The 24,863-nt window shown below is 45.4% G+C and overlaps 1 protein-coding gene across 1 annotated transcript in view; it reads right to left on the reverse strand.

Annotated features, from left to right (window-relative positions):
• Positions 1–24,863, reverse strand: part of GRK4 (G protein-coupled receptor kinase 4) — a 47,112-nt gene that overhangs the window by 18,139 nt on the left and 4,110 nt on the right. Inside the window, exons 2-4 of the mRNA XM_032593020.1 lie at positions 23,229–23,369; positions 15,329–15,519; positions 4,934–4,971 (exon numbers count right to left, since the gene is read on the reverse strand). Of these exons, the coding sequence (XP_032448911.1) occupies positions 4,934–4,971; positions 15,329–15,519; positions 23,229–23,369 (370 nt within the window). The remainder of the gene's footprint in view (positions 1–4,933; positions 4,972–15,328; positions 15,520–23,228; positions 23,370–24,863) is intronic.

Consider the following 24,863-nt stretch of genomic DNA (forward strand, 5'->3'; position numbering starts at 1 on the left):
AAGGGTGTCCACGAGCCACGACAGTGACTGTATCGGATGGACAGAATGCCCGCGCAGAGAACCACACAGAGGTGAGCTGCCAAGGGGCACCAGCACTTCTCAGAAGCATTGCAAATCCTGGTCAGAGCAAGGCTGCTCACTGGCAGTGGGGGCTGAAAGAGCAGATCTAGGCCGGCTGACTAGTGACTATGTCCCCGACATGGCCGCAGAAAGAAGTTCCTGCTCAAACCTCAGAACACGCCTCCTCCCCTTAAGTAACTTACCGATTGATGCATTCTTCCAAAGTCTGAGGTGGGAGGAAGGGGAGTGTGAGAGGCATGGAAAGTGTGAGTAGAAGAGGGAGGGCTTCTCTCAGGTAGGGGCCAGAGGCAGGAGCCCTCAACCCTGTCCAGGCTTAGAATGACCTGGGAGCATTTTACCCCTCCCCAAACCAATTAATCAGAGTCTCTGGGGATGGTGTTTGGTGCTAGGTATTTATAGCACAGCAAGGCTGACAGCCAATGGTTAATAGGTGACCAGTGAGAAACGTTCTGTATACGCTGAGGCCAAACATGTTAGAGATCCTCAGACACAGTGGTTCTTAAACTTCGGGTGCATCAGAATCTCTTGGAAGACTTGTTCAAACACAGATTGCTGAGCCCCACCCCCAGAGTCTCTGACTCAGTGGGTCTGTGACCACCAGGCCCAACATTTGCATTTTTTAACAAGTTCCAGGTGATGCTGATAACTGCTGATCTGGGACCACACTTTGGCATCCAATCGGCTGAGTCCACGACCCTTCCCCAGCCAATCGGCTAAGGCCATGATCCCTGTAAAACCTTTTGTGCTTTTGAAACTCGCTCTCTCTCTGCAGTATCTCACCGCTGCGTTGGTTCAGGTAGGAGATTGAGCTCGAGCTAGCTCGAATAAAGCCTCTTTGCTTTTGCATCGGACTCGGCTCCCTGGTGGTCTTTGGGGATCACGAATTCTGGGCAAAACGGGCCACACACGGCCACTCTCCAGCTGCTCCAACCTGCGACTCCCACCGAGGCTGGGCCAGCCGGTGGCCGAGTCAAGACTTTTGGGCCCTGGAGCCTCTGCAGGGATGTAGGCAACAGCAGGCCGCTGGCGCTCCCATGATACTACAGACACAGAGAGCAGAGACCTTCACCCCCGAAATACCAGGAAACAGAATCTAGCAATCTATGTAAAGAATAGCATACTATGACCAAGTTGGATTTATTTCAGAAATGAAATGTTAGCTTAACATCTGAAAATTTACTATATTAACAGAAAAAAAAAGGGCATCCTATAATTATCTTGAAGAGCACTGATAAAATTCAACAACCATTTGTTATTTTTTTAAAAAGAAAAATTCTTAAAAAATTTTTTTTAGTGTTTATTTATTTTTGAGAAAGAGGGAGAGAGACAGAGTGCGAGCTGGGGAGGGGCAGAGAGGGAGACACAGAATCTGAAGAAGGCTCTAGGCTCCTAGCTATTAGCACAGAGCCTGACGCGGGGCTTGAATTCACAAACCGTGAGGTGAGATCATGACCCCAGCTGAAGTTGGACGCTCAACCGTCTGAGCCACCCAGGTGCCCCAAAAAGTAAAATTCTTAAATCTGACCAAGAGTATCTACAAAAATACTACAGCAAATTTCGTACTTAAAGGTGATATGTTAGAAGGCTACCCCTGAGCTACTGACTGAGCCACCCAGGTGCCCCCATAAAGAACTTTTAAAGCTTAACAGTATGAAAAGAAACAACCCAATTTTTTCAATGGACAAAAGACCTGAACAGACACCTCATAACGAAAATATGCAAATGGGAAATGAGCATAAGAAGAGATGGTCAACACCATACGTCACTAGGGAACTGCAAATTAAAACAACACTAAGACTCCACTGCACACCTTTTAGAACCGCCAAATCCAGGACTCTGACCCCACCACATGCTGACCAGGACGCAGAGCGACAGGAGCTCCCGGTCACAGCTGGCGGGAACGCAGGATCACAGGTGCGGCCGCTTTGGGAGATGGTTTGTCAGTTTCTTACAAAACCAAACATACTCTTACTGTCTGATTCAGAAATCACACTCCTTGGTATATGCTCAACGGCGTTGAAAACTTCCGTCCACACGAAAACTTGCATGTGGATGTGTAGAGCAGATTTATTCCTAATTCCCCAAACTTGGAAGCAACCAAGATGTCCTTAGCAGGTGATGGACAAATAAACTCTGGTGCATCCGGACCGTGGAATATTATTCAGCAGTAAAAAGACATGAGCCCTCCAGCGTAGACCTGGAGAAAGAAGCCAGTCTGCAAAGACTAGACACTACACGACTCCAAGTCTATGACTTTCTGGAAAAGGCAAAACAACAGGGTGAGTAGAGATGGGTGGTTGCCAGGCTTGGAAGGAGGGTAGGAGGGCTGGATATGTGATACAACAGGGGACGTTCAGGTTGTGAAACTACTCGGTGTGATACAGTAAGGGTGGACATCTGTCATCACACCTTTGTCAAGACCCACACAATGTGCAACCCAGAGAACGAGCCTTAAAGTCAACCATGGATTTTTGTTAATAATAATGTACTGATATTGGTTCCATTTTAACAGTGTATCAGACAGTAATGTAAAATGCAAATAATAGGGGAAATTAGATTTCTAAATACCAGCAACAAGCAAATAGAAGTTTTAAAAACAATACCATTAAAGAACATCAAATAGCAAAAACGACCCTTATGGTGAAAACCACAACATGATACTGAAAAAGGATACCCCGATATGTACAACTAGACCCCACCGGAATGTATGGAAGGCGCACTAAGAATGTCCGGAACTTCTGCCTCCAACCAACAAGGAGTAACTGATACAACACTTGCTCTTCAATCAGAAATAATTAAAAAATGGCCCCAATACACTGTTCGGCACTGGGTCTACGGTAGCCAGAGATGGTGCTTCCCGACAGGAGAGAAACAAGACAGCTGGGTCCTGCCATCCTCCCGGACCAGGAGCCGCTTCCGGATCCCAGCACTGCAAGAAGGAGCCTACACAGAACAGGTGGTGTTGCTAAGTTAAGAAGACAGAGATTAGAACTGAGGGAAGACAGGTCGGCTCAAATTTGTGGGGGAAAGTCCTGGAGAGGAGGGAGCGATGCACAGAAAGAACTACAAACATCTCCGTGGAGTTTCACTGAGTCCACTTAAAAGTAATACAAACAGCCTGGGTGGCGCAGTCGGTTGAGCATCCGACTTCGGCTCAGGTCACGATCTCACGGTTCGTGAGTTCGAGCCCCGCGTCGGGCTCTGGGCTGATGGCTCAGAGCCTGGAGCCTGTTTCCAATTCTGTGTCTCCCTCTCTCTCTGCCCCTCCCCCGTTCATGCTCTGTCTCTCTCTGTCCCAAAAAAAAATAAATAAATAAAACGTTGAAAAAAAAAAAAGTAATACAAACAGGGGCGCCTGGGTGGCTCAGTCAGTTGAGTGTCCGACTTCGGCTCAGGTCACGATCTCGCGGTCCGTGAGTTCGAGCCCCGCGTCGGGCTCTGTGCTGACAGCTCGGAGCCTGGAGCCTGCTTCAGATTCTGTGTTTCCCTCTCTCTCTGCCCTTAACCCACTCGCATTCTGTCTCTGTCTCTCTCAAAAATAAATAAGCATTAAAACAAAATAAAACAGGGGCACCTGGGTGGCTCAGTCGGTTAAGCGTCCGACTTCAGCTCAGGTCACGATCTCGCAGTCTGTGAGTTCGAGCCCCGCGTCGGGCTCTGGGATGATGGCTCAGAGCCTGGAGACTGCTTCCGGTTCTGTGTCTCCCTCTCTCTGTCCCTCCCCCGTTCATGCTCTGTCTCTCTCTGTCTCAAAAATAAATAAACGTTAAAAAAAAAAAAAAGTAATACAAACACATGACTTCTGAATAACGAATGTACTCACATGGTGCTACAACGAACAGAATCACAAAATAATGTGGAGAGAAATTAAACGAGCCCCAAATATACGGGATTATATACTATTTTCTTAAACGGAATGATTTAATATTGTTAAGATGTCAGTTCTCCACAAAGTTTCTATAGATCCAACACCATTCCAATAAGAATCCCAGCATGTTGTGGGTTCTTTTGCAGAAACTGAATTACATACTGAAAAATATAAAAGGGCATTAGTGTCGGTGGAAACCCTGCTCCCCCTAGGCTATCTGCACTCTTAACAGTTTCTTATGACTCTTCTTTTGTGTTTCTTCAGGTCTGTATGTATAAAGCAAATACAACTACACATTACTTCCCCTCTCGTTTTACACAAAAGGCAGCACACTCTATGCTGTTCTTGACCTCACTTCTTTCCAGGGAATGCTGTATCTTGGAGATCACTTCTCGTTTCCACACAGAGTACATCCTCTGTTTTCAAAGCCACTTTCACGCCCCGCTGGTCAGCAGCACAGCACAGTGAACCGCGGGTTAAGGGCCAGAAGGCATTTCCCAGTGCAGCCATCACCCCGAGAACTGAGGAGGGGCACCTGCTGATGACAATGAGCCGGTCCAGAAGGGCCATTCCCCACCTGTGCTCACAGGGTCCCCAGCCAGCCACCTGCGCTCCTGCTCTGTGAAAGAAGCCTAAGGCAAGGGCAGCGGGCCAGTATTTAGGAGGGCAAAGATATACCCCTCCAAGGGAAAAAGCAAGATATGGGCAGAGGAAAATGTTCTTACTTTTGAATTTATTTTAATATGCTTCTAGAACTCAATTATTAACGGAAAACTATGACTATTTAGGCTTCTTGCCTAAATACGGGGGGAATGACAATGTTATTATCTCTATTAGATTTTGAAAAGAACATGTACCAATGAGTTTCTCTTTCTGGTGTTGTTTCTGTTCTGCGATAAGGGGCTAAGTGCACATTAACACTCTGTAGCCAGGTCCCTCCTAACAAAGCCTTATGCGTTAGACGTGAAAAGCTCACTCACTTACCAATGTCATCGAGGAGGATATTCTCAGGCTTTAAGTCTCTACAAAGGAAGGGACAACGACAAAAAGCTCAGTTATTCACAAGGCGACACTGTGACTCCTCAGCACCCAGCAGAAATGACCACAGATGTCTCTACTCTGAGCAGCAGCAAGAACGGGAGATGACAAGACCACCCTCTGTGGGTCAGCTCATGAGCCCTTCACGCTGTCGCCGGGAAGGACGAGGACCCCACAGAGGCCTCATCTTGGCCAACACCGTGCGTGTGCCAGCGGTGTGCGAACCGCTCTGCACAGGCCCGCGGATCTAATGGAAGGTCAGCAAGGAATTAGTCCATAATAAACTTGGCTGTTTCTCTTATCATTAACGTACTTTTTAAAACGTCAACAAGTGAAAATCCCCCGTACCGGAAGAACTCAGCTCTGGGGGTCAGACAGGCACGGTCTGCCACTTCTCCACTGCGTGGCCTTAACCGCCCTAGGCCTTGGTGTCCTCCCCTCACAGCGCCATCCACACCCACCCGCTTCCTGGCAAGGCAGGGTTGGGGAGCTCAGGCCTTGCAGCAGGAAGCAGGTAACCAACAGCAGTGACTGTTATTGGTAGTTCGTTGTGAAAGGGAGGTGGGGAATACCATAAACTTTGAATAAATATAGATCATGAAAGACTAAGATATCTTAAAAGTAATATTTCAAGCTGCTGCTTTTTTGTTTCTTCCCTTAGAGAGAAAAAATTTTCTTTTTCTTTTTTTTTTAAATTTTTTAATTTTTTTTTTTAATTTATGTTTGACAGAGAAGGAGCAACAGAGCATGAATAAGGCAGGGGCAGAGAGAGGGAGACACAGAATCGGAAGCAGGCTCCAGGCTCCGAGCTGTCAGCACAGAGCCCGACGGGGGCTCGAACTCACGGACCGCGAGATCATGACCTGAGCTGAAGTCAGACACTCAACTGACTGAGCCACCCAGGCGCCCCTTCTTTTCTTTTTTTAAAAATTTATTTACTTAGGGGCACCTGGGTGGCTCAGTCAGGTAAGCGTAGAGCCCAACATGGGGCTCAAACTCAAGAACTGTGAGATTGTGACCTGAGCTGAAATCAAGAGTCGGACGCTTAAACTACTGAGCCCCCCAGGCACCCCTGTGTTTGCCTTTTCTAGCCCCATGCATATGCTCTTGCATTATCTGGGCGGAATGATGAACATTTTTGTTTTTTCCTTTATTCTTTTCTGTTTAAAAAAAAAATCCTAATAAATGTTATTTTTAAGAAAAGGAGTCTTCTTTGACACGAAACTTCCCCAGCCTTCTTGTTTACGTAAATTTACACTCATCACCACCACAATACCTGCCTACCCAAATTACTAGAACCTCCTCTGGGGACTTCCCAAGCCTCACTGCTCCCTGCAGAACTGGTCACAATACAAGCTGGGGCCCCGCCTGAGACCTCCCGACCTGACCCCGGGGCACAGCTCAGCAGCGCACACTCGGGGCCACCGTGCACAGCCAGTCCGCTCGCTCCGAAAGGAAGTGTGCTGTATCCGTCTCCCAAAGGAGTTAACAGTAGAGGCGGCCTTCGGGTCAGCTCACTACCCACACACACCACGACTGTGCTTACCCACGGCACAGGCACCGCCTCCTGTCGGGGCCACAAGATCTGTGAAGGAACTGTGGGCAGAATGTGAGTCTCGAGGACGAGCAAAGCACAGGTGTCACAGGGACGCTCAAGGACAAGCTGGAACAGGCCCCAGACCACCCGCTTCTCCCGCACACACCCGCTGTAAGCTGCGCGCATATGAGCAATCCGCTGCCACGCTTTAGGCCACAACGTGTTGTTTCTCCCACCTTCCTCCAAAAACGATTTCTCCAGGCTTTTAGTCAACTTAATGGCTGTCTTCACGCATCTCCAAGTTGGGGCACGGGGTGTGGAGGACACTGAAGGACACTGAGGACTGCCTCATCACTGGCCACTCACTCGGCCTCCAGGGCTTGGCTTCCTCACCTGCCCGGGGAGGGGTTTCCTAGTGATCTTTTCAGCTGCTTTTGGAGCCAGGAACACACACTGACGTCAGCATGTACAGGAGCGTCCAAGGAGGAGGTTAAAAACAAGTGAGGTCGTCTTCTTACATTTGTACAACCCCCCCCCCCCCCCCCCGCCACACACACACACAGCCTGCTGACTTGGGTATAGCTTGCATATAATTCGTTGTGCTCCCAGCCATTTAAGAGTGATCTTACACCTCCATGCTCTGGGGCCGGAAACTCATTTTCTGGCTTTATGTCCATCCTCTTCTTGTTGAAGACATTTTTGCCATCTGGATCACGTTTCTCAGACTGTTACTGAGGCGTAAGTTGATTTCTGGAGGCTGAGGCTTCAACGGCTCATCCGGTGACTTCCTCCCTTGTCCACATCCCAGTGCCCTGCTTTCCCCCGATGACCCTCTGTCTTCCTGGTGGAAGACACCTCACTCCCTGCCAGGTCCTGCCACGTAGCCAGCCTCTCCTGGGGAGTGAGGCCGTGGGTGAGCGATCTGCTGGGCACACTGTGAGAGTCAGGTGAAGAGAATGGCAAGGGCTGGCCCGGCCACAGGTGAGGGTTTCCTAAACCCTGGCAACGCTGGATCTTCAGTACAGTCTAAACAGACGTTGGTCTTGGGAAACAGCTCCACCCCGATCAGAAGGCATCAGGAGCGATGTTCTCCATCAGGGAAGGGGGAGAGTAAGGAAACAAAGGCAAAAATAACTTTGGCTCACTCCCTAGAGTTCCCTTAAACGTTCTTCAAGGTAATGGGGCTCATGAGCCTCAGGGCAACATTCTAAGGTCCGTCCCCATCCCCTGTCATGCCACCATGCCCCCCACTTCAGAAAAGCTCACCTGTCCAAGACAGCCTCCAGAGAATGGATCTGTTTAGTTGCTATTGTCCTTAGAGACAGATACTGCTATGAGGCAGAAATGTCCAGTCTGGAAGGATGTGGGTCACACGCAGGTTAATAGTTCTTTTAAACATTAAGATCTGCCATTCTCACTTTAAATTAACTTCCATGTTTCAAAACCAATGGAAACAAGAGATTATCCTTTGAAGCGCTTCTTGTAAATGGTAGTTATATCTCTATTTACGTGTGTATTTGCACACTACCCTTCTAGCCTCTTGGTTATAAGCTTCCTGAGCACAAGGACTTCAAAATCCAATCTGTTCCCCGGAGTGTGCTTCTAGCATGCAACTAGGAAGTGTGTGTACATCTGGGACTCAATATACATTTCTGGAATGACTGAATGATCCTTCCTGCTACTGAAAAATCTAACGTGATAGCAATAATCTGTACTAATGGCCTGTATGGGCCAATTCACTACTGGAAAAGTGTAGGTCCAAACTCTTTCCTTCCCACCATTACTCTCCTGCACACCAACTGCCTTCTCCTCACGGTGAATAATATCATCTGCGTTTCAATCCACAACTCATTCGCTAGAAAAAGAAATCCAACGCGCAACTAAACATCCATTTCCCTTAACAATTTCTAACTACAGCATTCCTGACAGGTGGAAATTTCATCTTGCTTAATTAAGGCAGAGTCAACTTTCTTGAGAAATGTAACAAAACAACAAAACAGGTTAAGATTCAGGTTTTCCCTCCTGTTACGGGAAAGAGTGAGGCACAGAGGATAGAACACAAGACCTGGGTCAGTATCCATCATTCACAGAGAAGGTGACAAGAGACAATCCCTCTTAATCTGTAAATAGACATGATCCCTCAAAATTGTTGAGACGGTAAATTACAGTGTATGCCAAAGGGCTCTGAAAATGCTATGTGTTGTACAGATAAGTGTTATTAGTATATATCTTGACCATATCCAGCAGCATCTTTTGTTATTCATATCATAGGGAGTGGTTTTCTTTAAAAACAGTGATACGTGGAAACAAAGTGGAAGGGCATGTACTGTAAGTTTAACTTGTTAAACTTGTTTATTATAAAATAAAACTGTAGAAATCATCCTGATTTAATAACTACTTTTAGTTTTGTGAGGATTAGTAAAGGAAACGTGGTATTTAGAATGAAATCTTGCCATTTGCAATGACATGGATGGAACCAGAGGGTATTATGCTAAGCGAAATTGGTCGGTCAGAGAAAGACAAATATATGACTTCACTCATATGAGGACTTTAAGATACAAAACAGATGAACATAAGGGAAGGGAAGCAAAAATAATATAAAAACAGGGAGAGGGACAAAACATAAGACACTCTTAAATATAGAGAAGAAACAAAGGGTTGCTGGAGGGAATGTGGGAGGGGGGATGGGCTAATGGGTAAGGGAAACTAAGGAATCTACTCCTGAAATCATTGTTGCATTATATGCTAACTAATTTGGATGTAAATTTTTTAAAAAATTAAAAATAAAATTAAAAAAAAAAAAAGAAGTGGGGCGCCTGGGTGGTTCAGTCGGTTGAGCGTCCGACTTCGGCTCAGGTCATGATCTCACGGTCCGTGAGTTCGAGACCCGCGTCGGGCTCTGTGCTGACAGCTCAGAGCCTGGAGTCTGTTTCGGATTCTGTGTCTCCCTCTCTCTCTGATCCTCCCCCATTCATGCTCTGTCTCTTGCTGTCTCAAAAATAAATAAACGTTGGGGCGCCTGGGTGGCTCAGTCGGTTAAGCGGCCGACTTCAGCTCAGGTCATGATCTCGCGGTCCGTGAGTTCGAGCCCTGCGTCGGGCTCTGGGCTGATGGCTCAGAGCCTGGAGCCTGCTTCAGATTCTGTGTCTCCCTCTCTCTCCGCCCCTCCCCCGTTCATGCTCTGTCTTTCTCTGCCTCAAAAATAAATAAACATTAAAAAAAAAAAAAACTTAAAAAAAAAAAGAAGTGAAACTGCTATGTTATATGGTAGTTTTAGTTTTAATATTTTGAGGCACCTCCGTACTGTTTTCCATAGTGGCAAAATTGAAAACATTTTAAAAAGGTAACTCGTTAAAATTTTCATAGCCTTTTGCCATATTCACCTGCATACAGACTGTACATTGTTATGTAAAATAATTCTTGTAATTTAAGAGAAATTACACTACCCAAACAATAGCAAGCAGAATCTGCCATCCCCAGAGAGGCTGAAGAACACAGAGAAGGTTGTTCTCTGTATCCAGCTGCTAGTAGGCTGGTCTTGGGAAAAGCTTTACATGGAAAGAAAGCATAGCTGGTCCTTGAATGACATGGGTCCCCTTACACATGGATTTTCTTACAGTCTAGTGCTGTAAATGTATGTTCCCCTTAAGATTTTCTTACTAACATTTCCTTTTCTCTAGCTTGCTTTTCTGTAAGCAAATAAGGTAGAATACACATAACATACAAAATATATGTTAATCGACAGTTTTTGTCATCAGTAAGGCTTCCAGTCAAGAGTAAATTATGAGTAGGTTAAGTTTGGGGGGAGTCAAAAGTCTTCTGTGGATTTTTGACTGCAAGGGAGTCAATGCCCCAACCTCCAGGCTGCTCAAGGGTCAACCACACTACCCAGAAACCCAAGTGCTGTATAATAAGGAATTGGTTATGCCTGCATGTTAGTATTCAGGTGGTGTCAGGGCATGGACCCATGGAGTGTGTTCCTAGCTAAAAGCACTTTAGTTCATCTGATTTTGTAGAAACTATGTTCTTAAGTTAACTTTTAAAGGATGTTCAAAACCCCGAAGGTCCGCAGTCCCCTTCACATGTCTGCATAATGAACAGGCAAAAAAGTCGCACGAGAGTTTGCGAGTGAAAGTTCTCAGCTGGACTTAAAACGCGTGCTCACACAAATACCTTTATTGTTGTTCTGGTTTTTTGTTTCATTTTTTTAACCTTTATTCATCTTGGAGAGACAGAGAGAGACAGAGCGTGTCCGGAGGGAGGGGCAGAGAGAGAGGGAGACAGAGAATCCGAAGCGGGCTCCAGGCTCCGAGCTGTCAGCACAGAGCCCGACGCGGGGCCGAACTCACGAACCGCAAGGATCGTGACCTGGGCCGAAGTCGAAAGCTCAACCGACTGAGCCACCCAGGTGCCCCTATCGTTGTTTTGTTTTAATTAAACGGTTGATTTCTTAACTGAAGATAAGGCTGCACACTCAAAAGTATCACATATCTCTCAAGATTACATCTACACTTTCTTTCATTCACCTGCTTTTTGTCATTGAACAGTTTAGACAAAGCCATGTTATACGTAGAGGTATCTAAAGGTATGACACAACTACACGGGAAAACCACACAACCATGCTACTCACACCTGCTGTCCGCCTCCCGAGGGCCGTGCGGCAGCCCAGCCCCAGGGGTGCTCCTGGGCCACACTGAGTCTGGCGCTTCTTTTGTGGCTTGTCGTTACGCTGTTTCAGGCATTTTATGGGAACAAAAAGCAGAGGACTACAGACAAAAAAGACGAAATACTCCAGGAAAATTACATCTGCAACAAAAGACCTCAACGATGCTATGGCCCTTTAGCAACTTCTTAACCTTTTCCAAAAAATAACAGATACAAACAGGCACAGCCTAGGGCCTGGCAGGCAACAGAAAGCCAACATGTTTTTTGTTTGAGACAGAGAGGGAGCAAGTGAGCAAGGGGCAGAGAGAGAGAGAGAATCCCAGGAGGGGCAGAGGAAGAGAGAGAGGGGAGAGAGAAGCAGGACCCACCCAAAGCGAGGCTCGAGCTCACCTGATGTGGGACTCAAACTCGTGAACCGTGAGATCATGACCTGAGCCAAAGTCAGACGCTTAACGCCTGAGCTCCCCAGACACCCCAAAAGCCAGCATGTTTGCTTCTCCCTTCCTCCTCTCTTTAGGACTGCTCTGGTTTCCATGGACTCCTCTGCCCACTTTCTCCAGAATGCAAACACAACGCTCATCTCCCCTGGAAGAATGACCCCTTCTCCCACTGCCCAGATCTTAGCCATCTACCCAAGCTGCCTGGTGAGTCCCAGCCCCTCTGGGCAGCCTTCCCCGACTTAAAGCACTTCTGGTAGAGAGAATTCCGGGAGCCCATGAGGCTGCAGCATCCGTCCTGCTATTTCCAGTTCGGTGAGAGGCACGCGGAAGGCCTGGCACCCTCGGGGGAAGCTCCTGCGGACGAGGGTGAGGTGGCCCCCAGGCTCTCAATTCTGACCGCTAACATGCTATACCCTAAGGCTGGTCTAAAGCCCAACCTGAGTGCCTCCTCTCTTCTGACCTTAGACTTGAAATAGTAAAGCATTTTTATTTGTACTGTCCCTCTGCAAAAAGGAAGGTCATCTTTCTGCCACCTGGTCTGATCAAGGTTGTCAAGAGGCCATCTCTGACAAGAAGTAGGCCACAAAAACCTTTCTTTTGAAGAACGCAAGCAGTGCTTTACAGGTCCTTAGCTTAAAAGAGGAGGGGAAGGTACCAGCAGAGGCTGAATGCCATCAGTCACTCATTCAGCAAACACTTAGTGGGCACCTCCCGACGGCAGGTGTTGTGGACACAGCAGAGGAGGAGACAGGTATTCCAGTTCCCGGTAAGTGCCGGCCAACCCACGCCTTTCACCTGCTCTGTCGGAGGGCAAGGGGAAGCCTGAGGTGAAGGGTTGGGTTCATAGAAAGGTTCGTTTCTAGCCAATCCAGTAATGCACACCTCAGAGACACGGAAGTTTGGCCCCAGACCACCACAATCAAGGGACTATCACAATAAAACAAGTCAAATGGATGTTTTGGTTTCCCAGTGCACATAACACTTATGTCTACGCTGTACTATAATCTATTAAATGTGCAACAGTGTTATGTCTAAAAAAAACAATGAATCCCTCAATTTAAAAAATACTTTATTGGGGCGCCTGGGTGGCTCAGTCGGTTAAGCGTCTGACTTCGGCTCAGGTCACGATCTCGCGGTCCGTGAGTTCGAGCCCCGCATCGGGCTCTGGGCTGGTGGCTCGGAGCCTGGAGCCTGCTTCCGATTCTGTGTCTCCCTCTCTCTCTGCCCCTCCCCCGTTCATGCTCTGTCTCTCTCTGTCTCAAAAAGAAAGGTTAAAAAATTAAAAAAAAATACTTTATCGCTAACCATCATCCGAGCTTTCAGCGAGCCGCAACCTTTTTGCTGCTGGAGGGTCTTGCCTTGACGCAGACTGCTGCTGACTGATCAGGGTCCTGGTTGCTGAAGGTTGGGGTGTCTGTGGCAGTTTCTCAAAACAAGAGAATGAATTTGCCGCCTCTTCCTTTCCCAAATGATTTCTCTGTGGCACGTGATGCTGTCTGACAGCATTCTACCCACAGTACAACCTCTTCCAAAACTGGAGTCAGTCCCTTCAAACCCTGCCGCTCTTTATGAACTACGTTTATGCCATATTCTAAAGCCTTGTTGTCATTCCAACCATCTTCGCGGCATCTTCACCAGGAGCAGAGTCCATCTCAAGAAACCACTTTCTTTGCTCCTCCGTAGGAAGCGCTCCTCATCCGTTCAAGTTTGATCCTGAGATCGCAGCCATTCAGCCCCTGATCATAGTTCTCTTGCTGTTTCCACCCCATCTGCAGTGACTTCTCCACGGAGTCTTGAACCTGTCAAAGTCCCGCATGAGGGCTGGAACCCACGTCTCCCAAACTCCTGTTAATGTTGATATTTTGACCTCTTCCCATGAGCCACGGGAAGAAACATCTTCGTAAGGACATCCAGAACGGTGAATCGTTTCCAGAAGATTTTCAATTCACGCTGCATCAGAAGAGTCACCATTTATGGTGTCTACAGCCTTATATTTTTTAAGATATGTGTTTCTTAAATAGTAAGACTAAAAAGTCAAAATTAGAAATTACTCCTTGCTCCATGGGCTGCAGAATGGATGTTGTATCAGCAGGCATGAAAACAACATTCATCTTGCTATACATCACCAGAGCTCCTGGGTGACTGGGTACAATGTCAATGAGCAGTATTATTTTGAGAGGAATCTTTTTTTCTGAACTGTAGGTCTGAACAGTCGGCTTAAGATGTTTGGTAAACCATGTCGTAAACAGATATGCTGTCATCCAGGCTTTGTTGTTCCATCTGTAGAGTGCAGGCAGAGTAGATTCAGCACAGTTCTTCGGGGCCACATTCTCGGGGGCAGGGGGAGGGGACACTGCCATGCTAACTCTGGGACAATGAGCAGCAGTGTCTCAGAGTGAAGGAAGAAGGGCCACAGCGAAAAAAAGCGTCCGACAAGCAGACCACATGTGCAAAGGTATGAAGCCCTGCGGACGCTTGAAAAGAGTGTGAGCTGCAAATATGTGCCCAGCACGAAGGCAGGGAGTCCCCATTCGGGGAGCAGCAGGACACTGGGTTGGAGCAGTCAGTGAGGAGTGGCATCACACAGGCATCACACAGGCGTCACACACGGTCAGGGGAGCCAGGCCCACAGGGGTCCAAGCTAGGAACAGCATGATAGGCTCAGATCCACATCACAGGAAGGCCTGTCACTGGTCTCACGGAGGAGGCACTGGGGCAAGACTGGCATTAGGGAGACCATTCAAGTGTCTGCCTGCCAGGTAACCTACGGAAGACCCAAACTAAGCCAGTGACCCTAAAGAATGATCTGGGAGACATTCAGGGGTGATTTCACGACCAACTGTATGGGGAAGATGAAGGCAGGGGATACGCAGAGCCCTTGGGAATTTCAGGAAAAGGGCACGGTGAGAAACTCCTGTAGGGAATGGTCTCCACATAGAGGTGCACCGCCACACAGAGGCGAAGGGACGGGCTGTGCAGGGAGGGGTAGAGAAGGGTGTCAGAGCCCGTGAGCTCCACACCTAAAGGTGGAAGGAAGGACTGCTTCCCCTAAAACTAAATATTTGATCATACTAATTTAATTCTACCTATTAAACTTAATTTTCTTTACTGAATTCTAAGGCACAAAATATTGAGGCATTTAATTGTACGCTATTTTGTTGGAACATAGTCTACAACCTTAAATAGAACTCTCAAGATGCCTAAGAATCTGGGAAATGGGCTCTTCTTACATGAGTAAAACTGCCTACATTTCATCAACGTAACAACCTACTAGAGATGGAAGAGAACTGAAAAGAAAACCAAGGTTCCCCACCGACTGACCCCATTTCCTACGGTGTGAGTGACCACACCCTACAAATGGTCACCAAGGGGCCCCATAGCCCTTGTGCCCAGGCTCGTGAGGGGTCAGCAGTAGCCGGGTGGGAGTCTTGGGCTCTCAGGCCCAGGAGTTCGTTCTGTTCTTTTTTAAATTTTTTTTTCAACGTTTATTTATTTTTTTTGGGACAGAGAGAGACAGAGCACGAACGGGGGAGGGGCAGAGAGAGAGGGAGACACAGAATCGGAAACAGGCTCCAGGCTCTGAGCCATCAGCCCAGAGCCTGACGCGGGGCTCGAACTCACGGACCGCGAGATCGTGACCTGGCTGAAGTCGGACGCTCAACCGACTGCGCCACCCAGGCGCCCCAGTTCTGTTCTTACCTGTACACAATTCTTTCTTTCTGTAAGTCCTCCAAGCCACAGCACAGTTCGGCCGCATAGAAGATCGCTCTCTGCTCATCAAAGCCAGGGCTGCCCAGGTTGTAAATGTGATACTTTAAGTCCCCTCCATTCATAATGGTCAGCACCAAGTACAAGGAGTCTTTGGTCTCATAAGTATAAGACAAACTAACCTAAGGACAACAGCAACATAAAAAACAAAGCACAAAAACCCGCGCGGTCATCGGTGATTTACTCTATTTGCTAACATTATTCAAATAACCCATGTTAGATTTATAATTAGAAAACCCAAATACTATATGCTTCAGGAAAATGCCTATCATGCACCTGGCGCTTCTCAGGCATGTACCTATCAAAGACTTTACAACAGTTCTGTACTGCAAGGACAGAACCTTCTGTGGCTAAGTGGGTAGGTGGCAAAACTTCAAAGACACTTGGGACTATGACTTATCAAAGCTATGCTCTCTAATCATTGAGCACTGATAGTCCATACTTGTAGAACACCCACATTTAGCATACAAGTTAAAGACACTCTCCACAGTAGTGCAAGAGGGGTCTTGCTGCTGCACATCCTTCCAACATTTTGTGCCGTCAGTCAGTGCTGGTGGAGGCATAGTTGTCTCTTATTGTGGTTTTAATGTGCATTTCTCTGTACATACAAATAAAGGAGACACTTCTCATAGTTTTTCATATACTTATCCATTTGGAACCTCTTGTGTGAAGTACCTGTCCAAGTTTTTTGCCCACTTCTCTGTTGGTATGTAGGTCAATTTGCGTGCACGCGCACGCACACACACACACACACACACACACACACACCCTGCTGGGATTTTGATTAGGACTGCATTTAATTCATTTAATCTACATATCAATTTGGGAGAAGCAATATCTTTATATGTTGATTCATATGAATGTTCTGATCCATGAACATTATTTGGTCTTCTTCAATTTCTTGTAATAGCATTTCTAGCTCTCAGTTTAGAAGTCCTGCATATTTTCATTAAATTTTTGCCTAGATTTTGATATTTATTGATGCTATTATAAATGATATCAATTAATTTTTTTTTATTTTCTAACTATTTGTGGTTGGCATTGTATCTAACTATTTGTGGTTGGCTAGATACACAATGAGTTATATAGAAAGTGTTAGGCTTTCATCATACATAATCATATCGTGGGCCAGTCAGGGTGGGCAGTGGGAAGCAGGAGGAAATGAGTGACAGGTACAGGTCAGGTTCTACTGATCAACTGTAAGCAGGGAGTAAAAAATGTTACTTTATATCTAAAGGAACTAGAAAAAGAACAAAGTTCAAAGAAAATAATAAATATCAGAGTGGAAATAAATGAAATAGAGAGTTAAAAAAAAACAATAGAAAAGATCAATGAAACTAAAACTTGGTTCTTTGAAAAAACAAAATCAATAAACTTCTAGCCAGACTTGTCAGTAATAAACAAATACATTAACTTTTTTAAACTCAGAAATGAAAGAGAAGTTACAACTGACACCACAGAAATACAAAGAATCATAAAAGATTAATATGAATAATTACACACCAACGTATTGGGCAGCCTAGAAGAAATGGATAAGTTCCCAGAAACCCAACTTTTCAGGACTGAATCACACAAAAATAGAAAATATGAACAGACCAATTACAAGCATTGAAATTGAAGCAGTAATTCAAAAACTCCTATAAAAAACCAAAAAGTCCAGGATCACATGGCTTCACAGGTGAATTCTACCAAACATTTAAAGAAGACTTAGTACCTATTGTCAAATTTTTCCAAAAATTGAAGAGGAATGAAGATTTCCAAATTCATTTTACAAGGCCAGAATCACCCTGATTCTGATACCAGATAAAAACACCCTGAAACCAGATAAAAACACTACAAAAAGAGAGAGAGAGAGAGAGAGAGAAAATTACAGGCCAATAACCCTGATGAACATAGATGTAAAAATCCTCAACAAAATATTACTAAACCAAACTCAACAACACATGAAAAGGATCATACACCACAATCGAGTGGGATTTATTCCAGGGATGCAAGGATGGTTCAATACCCACGAATACATCAAGGTGATACACCACATTAACAAAATGAAGGATAAGTATCATATGATTATCTCAATAGATGCAGAAAAAACATTTGACAAAATTCAATATCTATTTATGATTTAAAAAACTCTCAATAAAGTGGGTATAGAAGGAACATACCTTAACATAATAAAGGCCATATATGACAAACCCACAGCTAATACTATACTCAATGATAAAAAGCTGAAAGCTTTTCTTCTAATATCAGGAACAAGACAGAGATACCCACTCTTATCACTTTTATCAACATAGTACTGGAAGTCCTAGCCATAGCAATTAGGCAAGAAAAAGAAATAAAAGGCACTCAAATTGGAAGAAGTAAAAGTCACTATTTGCAGACGACATGATAGTACACATTGAAAACCTTACAGACTTCACCAAAAAGCTATTAGAACTAATCAATGGTATCAGTAACATTAGAGAGTACAAAATTAACATACAGAAACAGGTTGCAGTTTTATACACTAATAATAAGATATCAGAAACAGAAACTAAGAAAACCATCCCATTTACAGTTTTATCAAAAGAATAAGATACCTAGGAATAAATTTAACCAAGGAGGTGAAAGACCTGTACTCTCAAAACTATAAGGCATTGATGAAACAAACTGAAGACAAAAATAAGTGGAAAGATATTCCATCCTTATGGATTAGAAGAATTAATATTGTTCAAATGCCCACAGTACCCAAAACAATCTACAGATTCAATGCAATCCCTATCAAAATACCAATAGTTCTGGGGTGCTTGTGTGGCTCAGTCAATTAAGCATCTGACTCTCGATCTTGACTCAGGTCATGATCTTATGGTTCATGGGTTTGAGCCCCACTTTGGGCTCTGCACTGACAGCATGAGGCCTGCTTGGGATTCTCTCTCTCTCTCTCTCTCTCTCTCTCTCTCTCTCTCTGTCCTTCTCCCACTCACACACTCACTTGCTCTCTCTCTCTCATTCTCTCTCTCAAAATAAACATTAAAGAAATACCAATAGCTCTTTTCACAGAACTAGAACAAACAATCCTAAAATTTGTATGAAACAACACAAGACTCTGAAAAGCCAAAACAATCTTGAGAAAGAGGAACAAAGCTGGAGGCATCATGCTCCCTGATTTCAAACTATACTGCAAAGCTGAGTAATCAAAAGAGTACGGTATTGGCATAAAAACAGACACATAGATCAGTGGAATAGAATAGAGAGCCCAGAGATAAACACATGCATATAAGATCAATTAATTTATGACAAAGGAGGCAAGAATATACAACCAGGAAAAGACAGCCTGTTCAATAAATAGTGTTGGAAAAACTGGACAGCTACATGCAGAAGAATAAAGCTGGCCACTACATTTTACCATACATGAAAATTAACTCAAAATGGATTAAAAACTTGAGGGGTGCCTGGGTGGCTCAGTTGGTTAAGTGTCTGACTCTTGATTTTGGCTCAGGTCACAATCTCAACAGTTCATGGGATCGAGCCCCACATCAGGCTCTGTGCTGACAGCACAGAGCCTGCTTGGGATTCTCTCTCTCCCTCTCTCTCTGCCCTTCCCCTGCTCACATGCATGGGCCTTCTCTCCCTATCTCCCCTGACCCCCCATCTCTCTAAAAACTAAATATAAATATGGCACAAAAACAGACACACAGACCAATGGAATAGAATAGAAACCCCAGAACTAGACCCACAAACGTATGGCCAACTCATCTTTGACAAAGCAGGAAAGAACATCCAATGGAAAAAAGACAGCCTCTTTAACAAATGGTGCTGGGAGAACTGGACAGCAACATGCAGAAGGTTGAAACTAGACCACTTTCTCACACCATTTACAAAAATAAACTCAAAATGGATAAAGGACCTAAATGTGAGACAGGAAACCATCAAAACCTTAGAGGAGAAAGCAGGAAAAGACCTCTCTGACCTCAGCCGTAGCAATCTCTTCCTCGACACATCCCCAAAGGCAAGGGAATTAAAAGCAAAAGTGAATTACTGGGACCTTATGAAGATAAAAAGCTTCTGCACAGCAAAGGAAACAACCAACAAAACTAAAAGGCAACCAACGGAATGGGAAAAGATATTTGCAAATGACATATCGGACAAAGGGCTAGTATCTAAAATCTATAAAGAGCTCACCAAACTCCACACCCGAACAACAAATAACCCAGTGAAGAAATGGGCAGAAAACATGAATAGACACTTCTCTAAAGAAGACATCCAGATGGCCAACAGGCACATGAAAAGATGTTCAGCGTCGCTCCTTATCAGGGAAATACAAATTAAAACCACACTCAGGTATCACCTCACGCCAGTCAGAGTGGCCAAAATGAACAAATCAGGAGACTATAGATGCTGGAGAGGATGTGGAGAAACGGGAACCCTCTTGCACTGTTGGTGGGAATGCAAATTGGTGCAGCCGCTCTGGAAAGCAGTGTGGAGGTTCCTCAGAAAATTAAAAATAGACCTACCCTATGACCCAGCAATAGCACTGCTAGGAATTTACCCAAGGGATACAGGAGTACTGATGCATAGGGGCACTTGTACCCCAATGTTCATAGCAGCACTCTCAACAATAGCCAAATTATGGAAAGAGCCTAAATGTCCATCAACTGATGAATGGATAAAGAAATTGTGGTTTATATACACAATGGAATACTACGTGGCAATGAGAAAAAATGAAATATGGCCTTTTGTAGCAACGTGGATGGAACTGGAGAGTGTGATGCTAAGTGAAATAAGCCATACAGAGAAAGACAGATACCATATGGTTTCACTCTTATGTGGATCCTGAGAAACTTAACAGGAACCCATGGGGGAGGGGAAGGAAAAAAAAAAAAAAAAAAAAAAAAGGACGTTAGAGTGGGAGAGAGCCAAAGCATAAGAGACTGTTAAAAACTGAGAACAAACTGAGGGTTGATGGGGGGTGGGAGGGAGGGGAGGGTGGGTGATGGGTATTGAGGAGGGCACCTTTTGGGATGAGCACTGGGTGTTGAATGGAAACCAATTTGTCAATAAATTTCATAAAAAAAATAAAAAAAAAAAAAAGAACAACAACAAAAAAAAAACTAAATATAAATAAACATTAAAAAAAATAAAATGCTTAAAAATGGATTAAAGACTTGAATGTAAGAACCAAAACCACAGAACCCCTAGAAGAAACCACAGGAAGTAAGCTCTTTGGCATCAGTCTTAGGAATGTTTTTTCAGACCAGTCTCCTGAGTAACAAAAGCTAGAATAAACAATGGGATTATAGTAAACTAAAAAGCTTTTGCACAGCGAAGGAAACCATCAACAAAACAAAAAGGCAACCTACTGAATGGAAGATATTTACAAATCATATATCAGATAAGGAGATAATATCAAAATATATTTTCTAAATTATACAAATATGTTAAAAAAAAAACCTGATGAGAAAATGAGCAGAGAACTTGAACAGATATTTTTGTGGTTTTTTTGTTTATTTATGTTGAGAGAGACAGATACAGTGTGAGCAGGGGAGGGGCAGAGAGAGAGGGAGGGAGAGAGAGAGAGAATCCCAAGCAGGCTCTGCACTGCCGACACAGAGCCTGACACAGGGCTCGAACTTATGAAACCATAAGATCATGACCTGAGCTGAAACTGAGAGTCAGACGCTTAACTGATTGAGCCACCCAGGCACCCCCAGATATTTTTCCAAATGTACATACATACATATACATACAGAGGGCTACCAGGCACATAAAAAGATGCTCATCATCACTAACCATTAGGGAAATGCACATCAAAACCACCACGAGATAGCATTTCACACCTATCAGTATGACTAGAATCAAAAAGACAAGAAACAAGGGTTGGTGAAGATGTGCAGAAAAAGGAACCCTTGTGCAACTGTTGGTGGAAATGTAAGTTGGTGCAGCCACTGTGCAAAACAGTATGGAGATTCCTCAAAAAATTAAGAATAGAAACACCATGTGATCCAGCAATTCCACTTCTAGGTATTTATCTGGAGAAAATGAAAACACCAATCCAAAGAGGTATCTGCGCCCTTCTGTTGACTGTGGCATTAGTTATAATAGCCAAGATATGGAAGCAACCTAAGCAGCCACTGATAGATGACAAATGGATAAAGATGATGTGATGTGTATACAGGAGAATGAATATTGCTCAGCCATAAGAAAGAATGGAATCTTGCCATTTGTGGCAACGTGGATGGACCTAGAAAGGACAATGCTAAGCAGAACAAGTCAGTCAGAGAAAGACACCGCATGGTTTCACTCATATGTGGAATCTAAAAAGCAAAACACACTCACAACAAAACAAAACGGAAACAACAAAACAGAAACCGACTCCAACACTAAACAGGCTTGTTACAAGAGTAGGGAGGGGTTGGGGGGTCAGAAAATAGGTGAAGTGGATTAAGAGGTACTAACTTCTGGTCATAGAGCAAATAAGTCAAGGAGATGTGATGTACAGCGTAGGGAATACAGTCAATATTTGTAACTTTTTAATAACTTGTAATAACTTTGATATGGTAACTAGGCTTATCATGAGACTCATTTCACAATGTAGAAAAATATCAAATCACTATGATGTGCACTTGAAACTGATAGGATATTATTATGTCAATTATCCTTCAGTTGGGGAAAAAAAAGGATGAAGGAAGTTACTTCCAGGTTCCTTGGGAGAGGCCAAGAATATAGAAACTAAAATATTTCATTTAAGTAGAATAAACCATAGATGCCGTTTATGTTCCTTTCATAAAGCTAGATTATGGATTTCCATGTTTCAAGGTAATTATACAAATATATTTAAAGAAACTCCCAGATGAGTTGATTTTATGAGAGATTTTCGTGTCATGGGTGCAGAAGTGACCTATCATACACGGAGACGTACATGATGGCTGTGCAGGCCTCTGTTCCGGAACATTTGTTCCCTACCACAAATCAGCCAACCTCAGTACTGAGACATGAATGACCGGGACGAAGTAAGTGTAACACCACAAATTCTTTCATAAAGTACCTTCCTCTCCCCGCTTCAGGCAGACCCTCCTGTTGCCGTAGATGCTACGGGAGATAGGTGATGGGGTGAAGAAGTCAGGTTTGGCGACGAAAACCACACCACCTCATGCACAGCCTAGGGCCTGGAAAGGTCCCAAGGTTCACCCTAGCCCCACAAGTCCCATCCTTGCCTGAAACAGTGACGTTGGAATTTGAGGCTCCATACAGTTGGAATGTGCTGATAGAGGGCCAGTAATACATTCGCCAAGTGTCAGAAAGAGGCCACTGAGAAGAGAAGGACCAGAGGCAGTGCCTTTCAGGACTAGGAGTCAGAGTGGCTGAAAGGCCAGAGGGTAAGTCTGTCTGCCCCGCGGGGAGAGGAGGGCCCTCACTGGTTAAGAGCACACTGCTGGGTGTGGAGAGGAACCACAGGTCAGGCAGTGGTGGACAGCTACAGATTTATAGCAGGTCGGAAGTTGGAAGTGGGATCCCCACTCATTTATGTTTGTGCCCAGTAAGAAGTGAATTGGAAAGAAGAGGGCTGCCACTAAGACGAAAGAGGCTGTCCCTGGCACGTTCCCAGCTTCCCAGCACATGCTGAGCCTGGAAGCGCGGGCGAGCCCTGGCTGCGGAGTTTTCGAGCCGGGGACGGAGAGTAGGCGAGCCCGGGCTGGAAAGTGGGCGCGCCGCAGGGTGGAGAGTGGGCGCACCCCAGGGTGGAGAGTGGGCGCACCCCAGGGTGGAGAGTGGGCGAGTCCAGCAGCAGGTGCGCTCAGGAAGGTGGGACTCAGGACACCGCGTACAGAGAAGACTAAGGCAAGATACTTACTACAAATCTGCTATTCACTTTTTCCAGCATCCTCTTCTCATTTAGAGCCATTGCTTCACCTTTCCTCCTCTTTATTCTTTTCTTTGCTAGCTTCTTACAGGCGTACATTTTTCCTGTAGCTCGCACTTGACAGGCACAGACCTAGTCCAAAAGAAGAAACCACAAGCTTTGTACGTACCTGACGTCTCTAGGCTGCCAACCACCAACACCACCACCAAACCCTGTCCTGTCCATGTCAATTCCTCCGGCCCAGAGCATGTGATGGGCCAAGGCCACTCCACTCACGGACACGTGAGGGCTTAGAGCGGGCTCCTCCCTCCTCCCCCAGCTTCCTCAGACACAACCTGGTGAGCGGAGCGGGAGGCTGTGCTCCTGGAACTCGGGGGGGGGGGGACGGTGGGGGGGGCGCGGCTACAAGGGACTCCTCATGTGTGATCGCAGCAGCCGCTTGACTCAAGGGTCCTCCTGGGTCTTTCAGTTTTCTTGCAAGAGCAACACCTTTTGAAACTAAATACATTCATCTTTCTTTTCTTTTTAAATGTTTATTTTTGAGAGAGAGGGAGACAGAGCATGAGCAGGGGACAGGCAGAGAGAGAGGGAGAGGCAGAATCCGAAGCAGGCTCCAGGCTCCGAGCCATCAGCACAGAGCCCACAGCAGGGCTCGAACTCACCGACTGTGAGCTCATGACCTGAACCGAAGTCTGACACTTAACCGACTGAGCCACCCAGGTGCCTATCTTTTTTTTTTTTTTAAGTTCAAGAATATAAAAAAATAGATTTCAGAGAATTCATAACCTTTAATACATTGATTCTACTTAGTTGTAAAATAATATCTGTATACTCCTTAACCTTACATTATGAGAAAATTTCCAAAATTACAAAAGTGGAGAGGAGGGAATAATAAGCTCCCATGTGCCTGACCCCCAGCCTCTGGCTATCAGCTCAGGGTTACCCTGTTTCCTCAGACTCCCACCCCCTATACACACACACACACACACACACACACACACACACACCCTCCACACCAACACTCCAAAGACACATACACACCCCCCACCCCACCCCCACTGCAGACACACACACACCCTCTACACCACACCCACACCCATTCCACACCAGACACACACACACAACACACCCCTCCACACATACACACACTCCACACCACAGACACACACACTCCACACACCCAGTCCACACCAGACACACACGCCCACACCACAGGCACATACCCACACCCTGTACACACTTACTCCGCAACCACACACACACATATACACATGTACGCACACCACACACACCTACTGCACACCATAGACACGCATGTGCCCCCAGGCATGTAACACAGGCACATGCTACACATACACAAACACAATTACCTTATAAGCAAATATAAGACACATCATTTTAATCCATCAATAAAATGATTTTGATAATAAAATGTGGGGGGCCGGGCCCCGGTGCCAGGCTGAGACCGGGTCGAGCAACGGTTGCCTGTTGACTCAGCCAACCCGGTGGTTCCCCCTCCCATTCCCCCACTTTCAAGGGCATACGAAAGCCTTGTCAAGGCTGAGAAAGTTAATTCCTGAAGCCTGTGGTCTGCAGGTGTTGGCAGTAATGCTACCTCCCTTTTTC

This window comes from Lynx canadensis, chromosome B1 (assembly GCF_007474595.2).
Source record: "Lynx canadensis isolate LIC74 chromosome B1, mLynCan4.pri.v2, whole genome shotgun sequence".
NCBI classification, from domain to species: Eukaryota; Metazoa; Chordata; class Mammalia; order Carnivora; family Felidae; genus Lynx; species Lynx canadensis.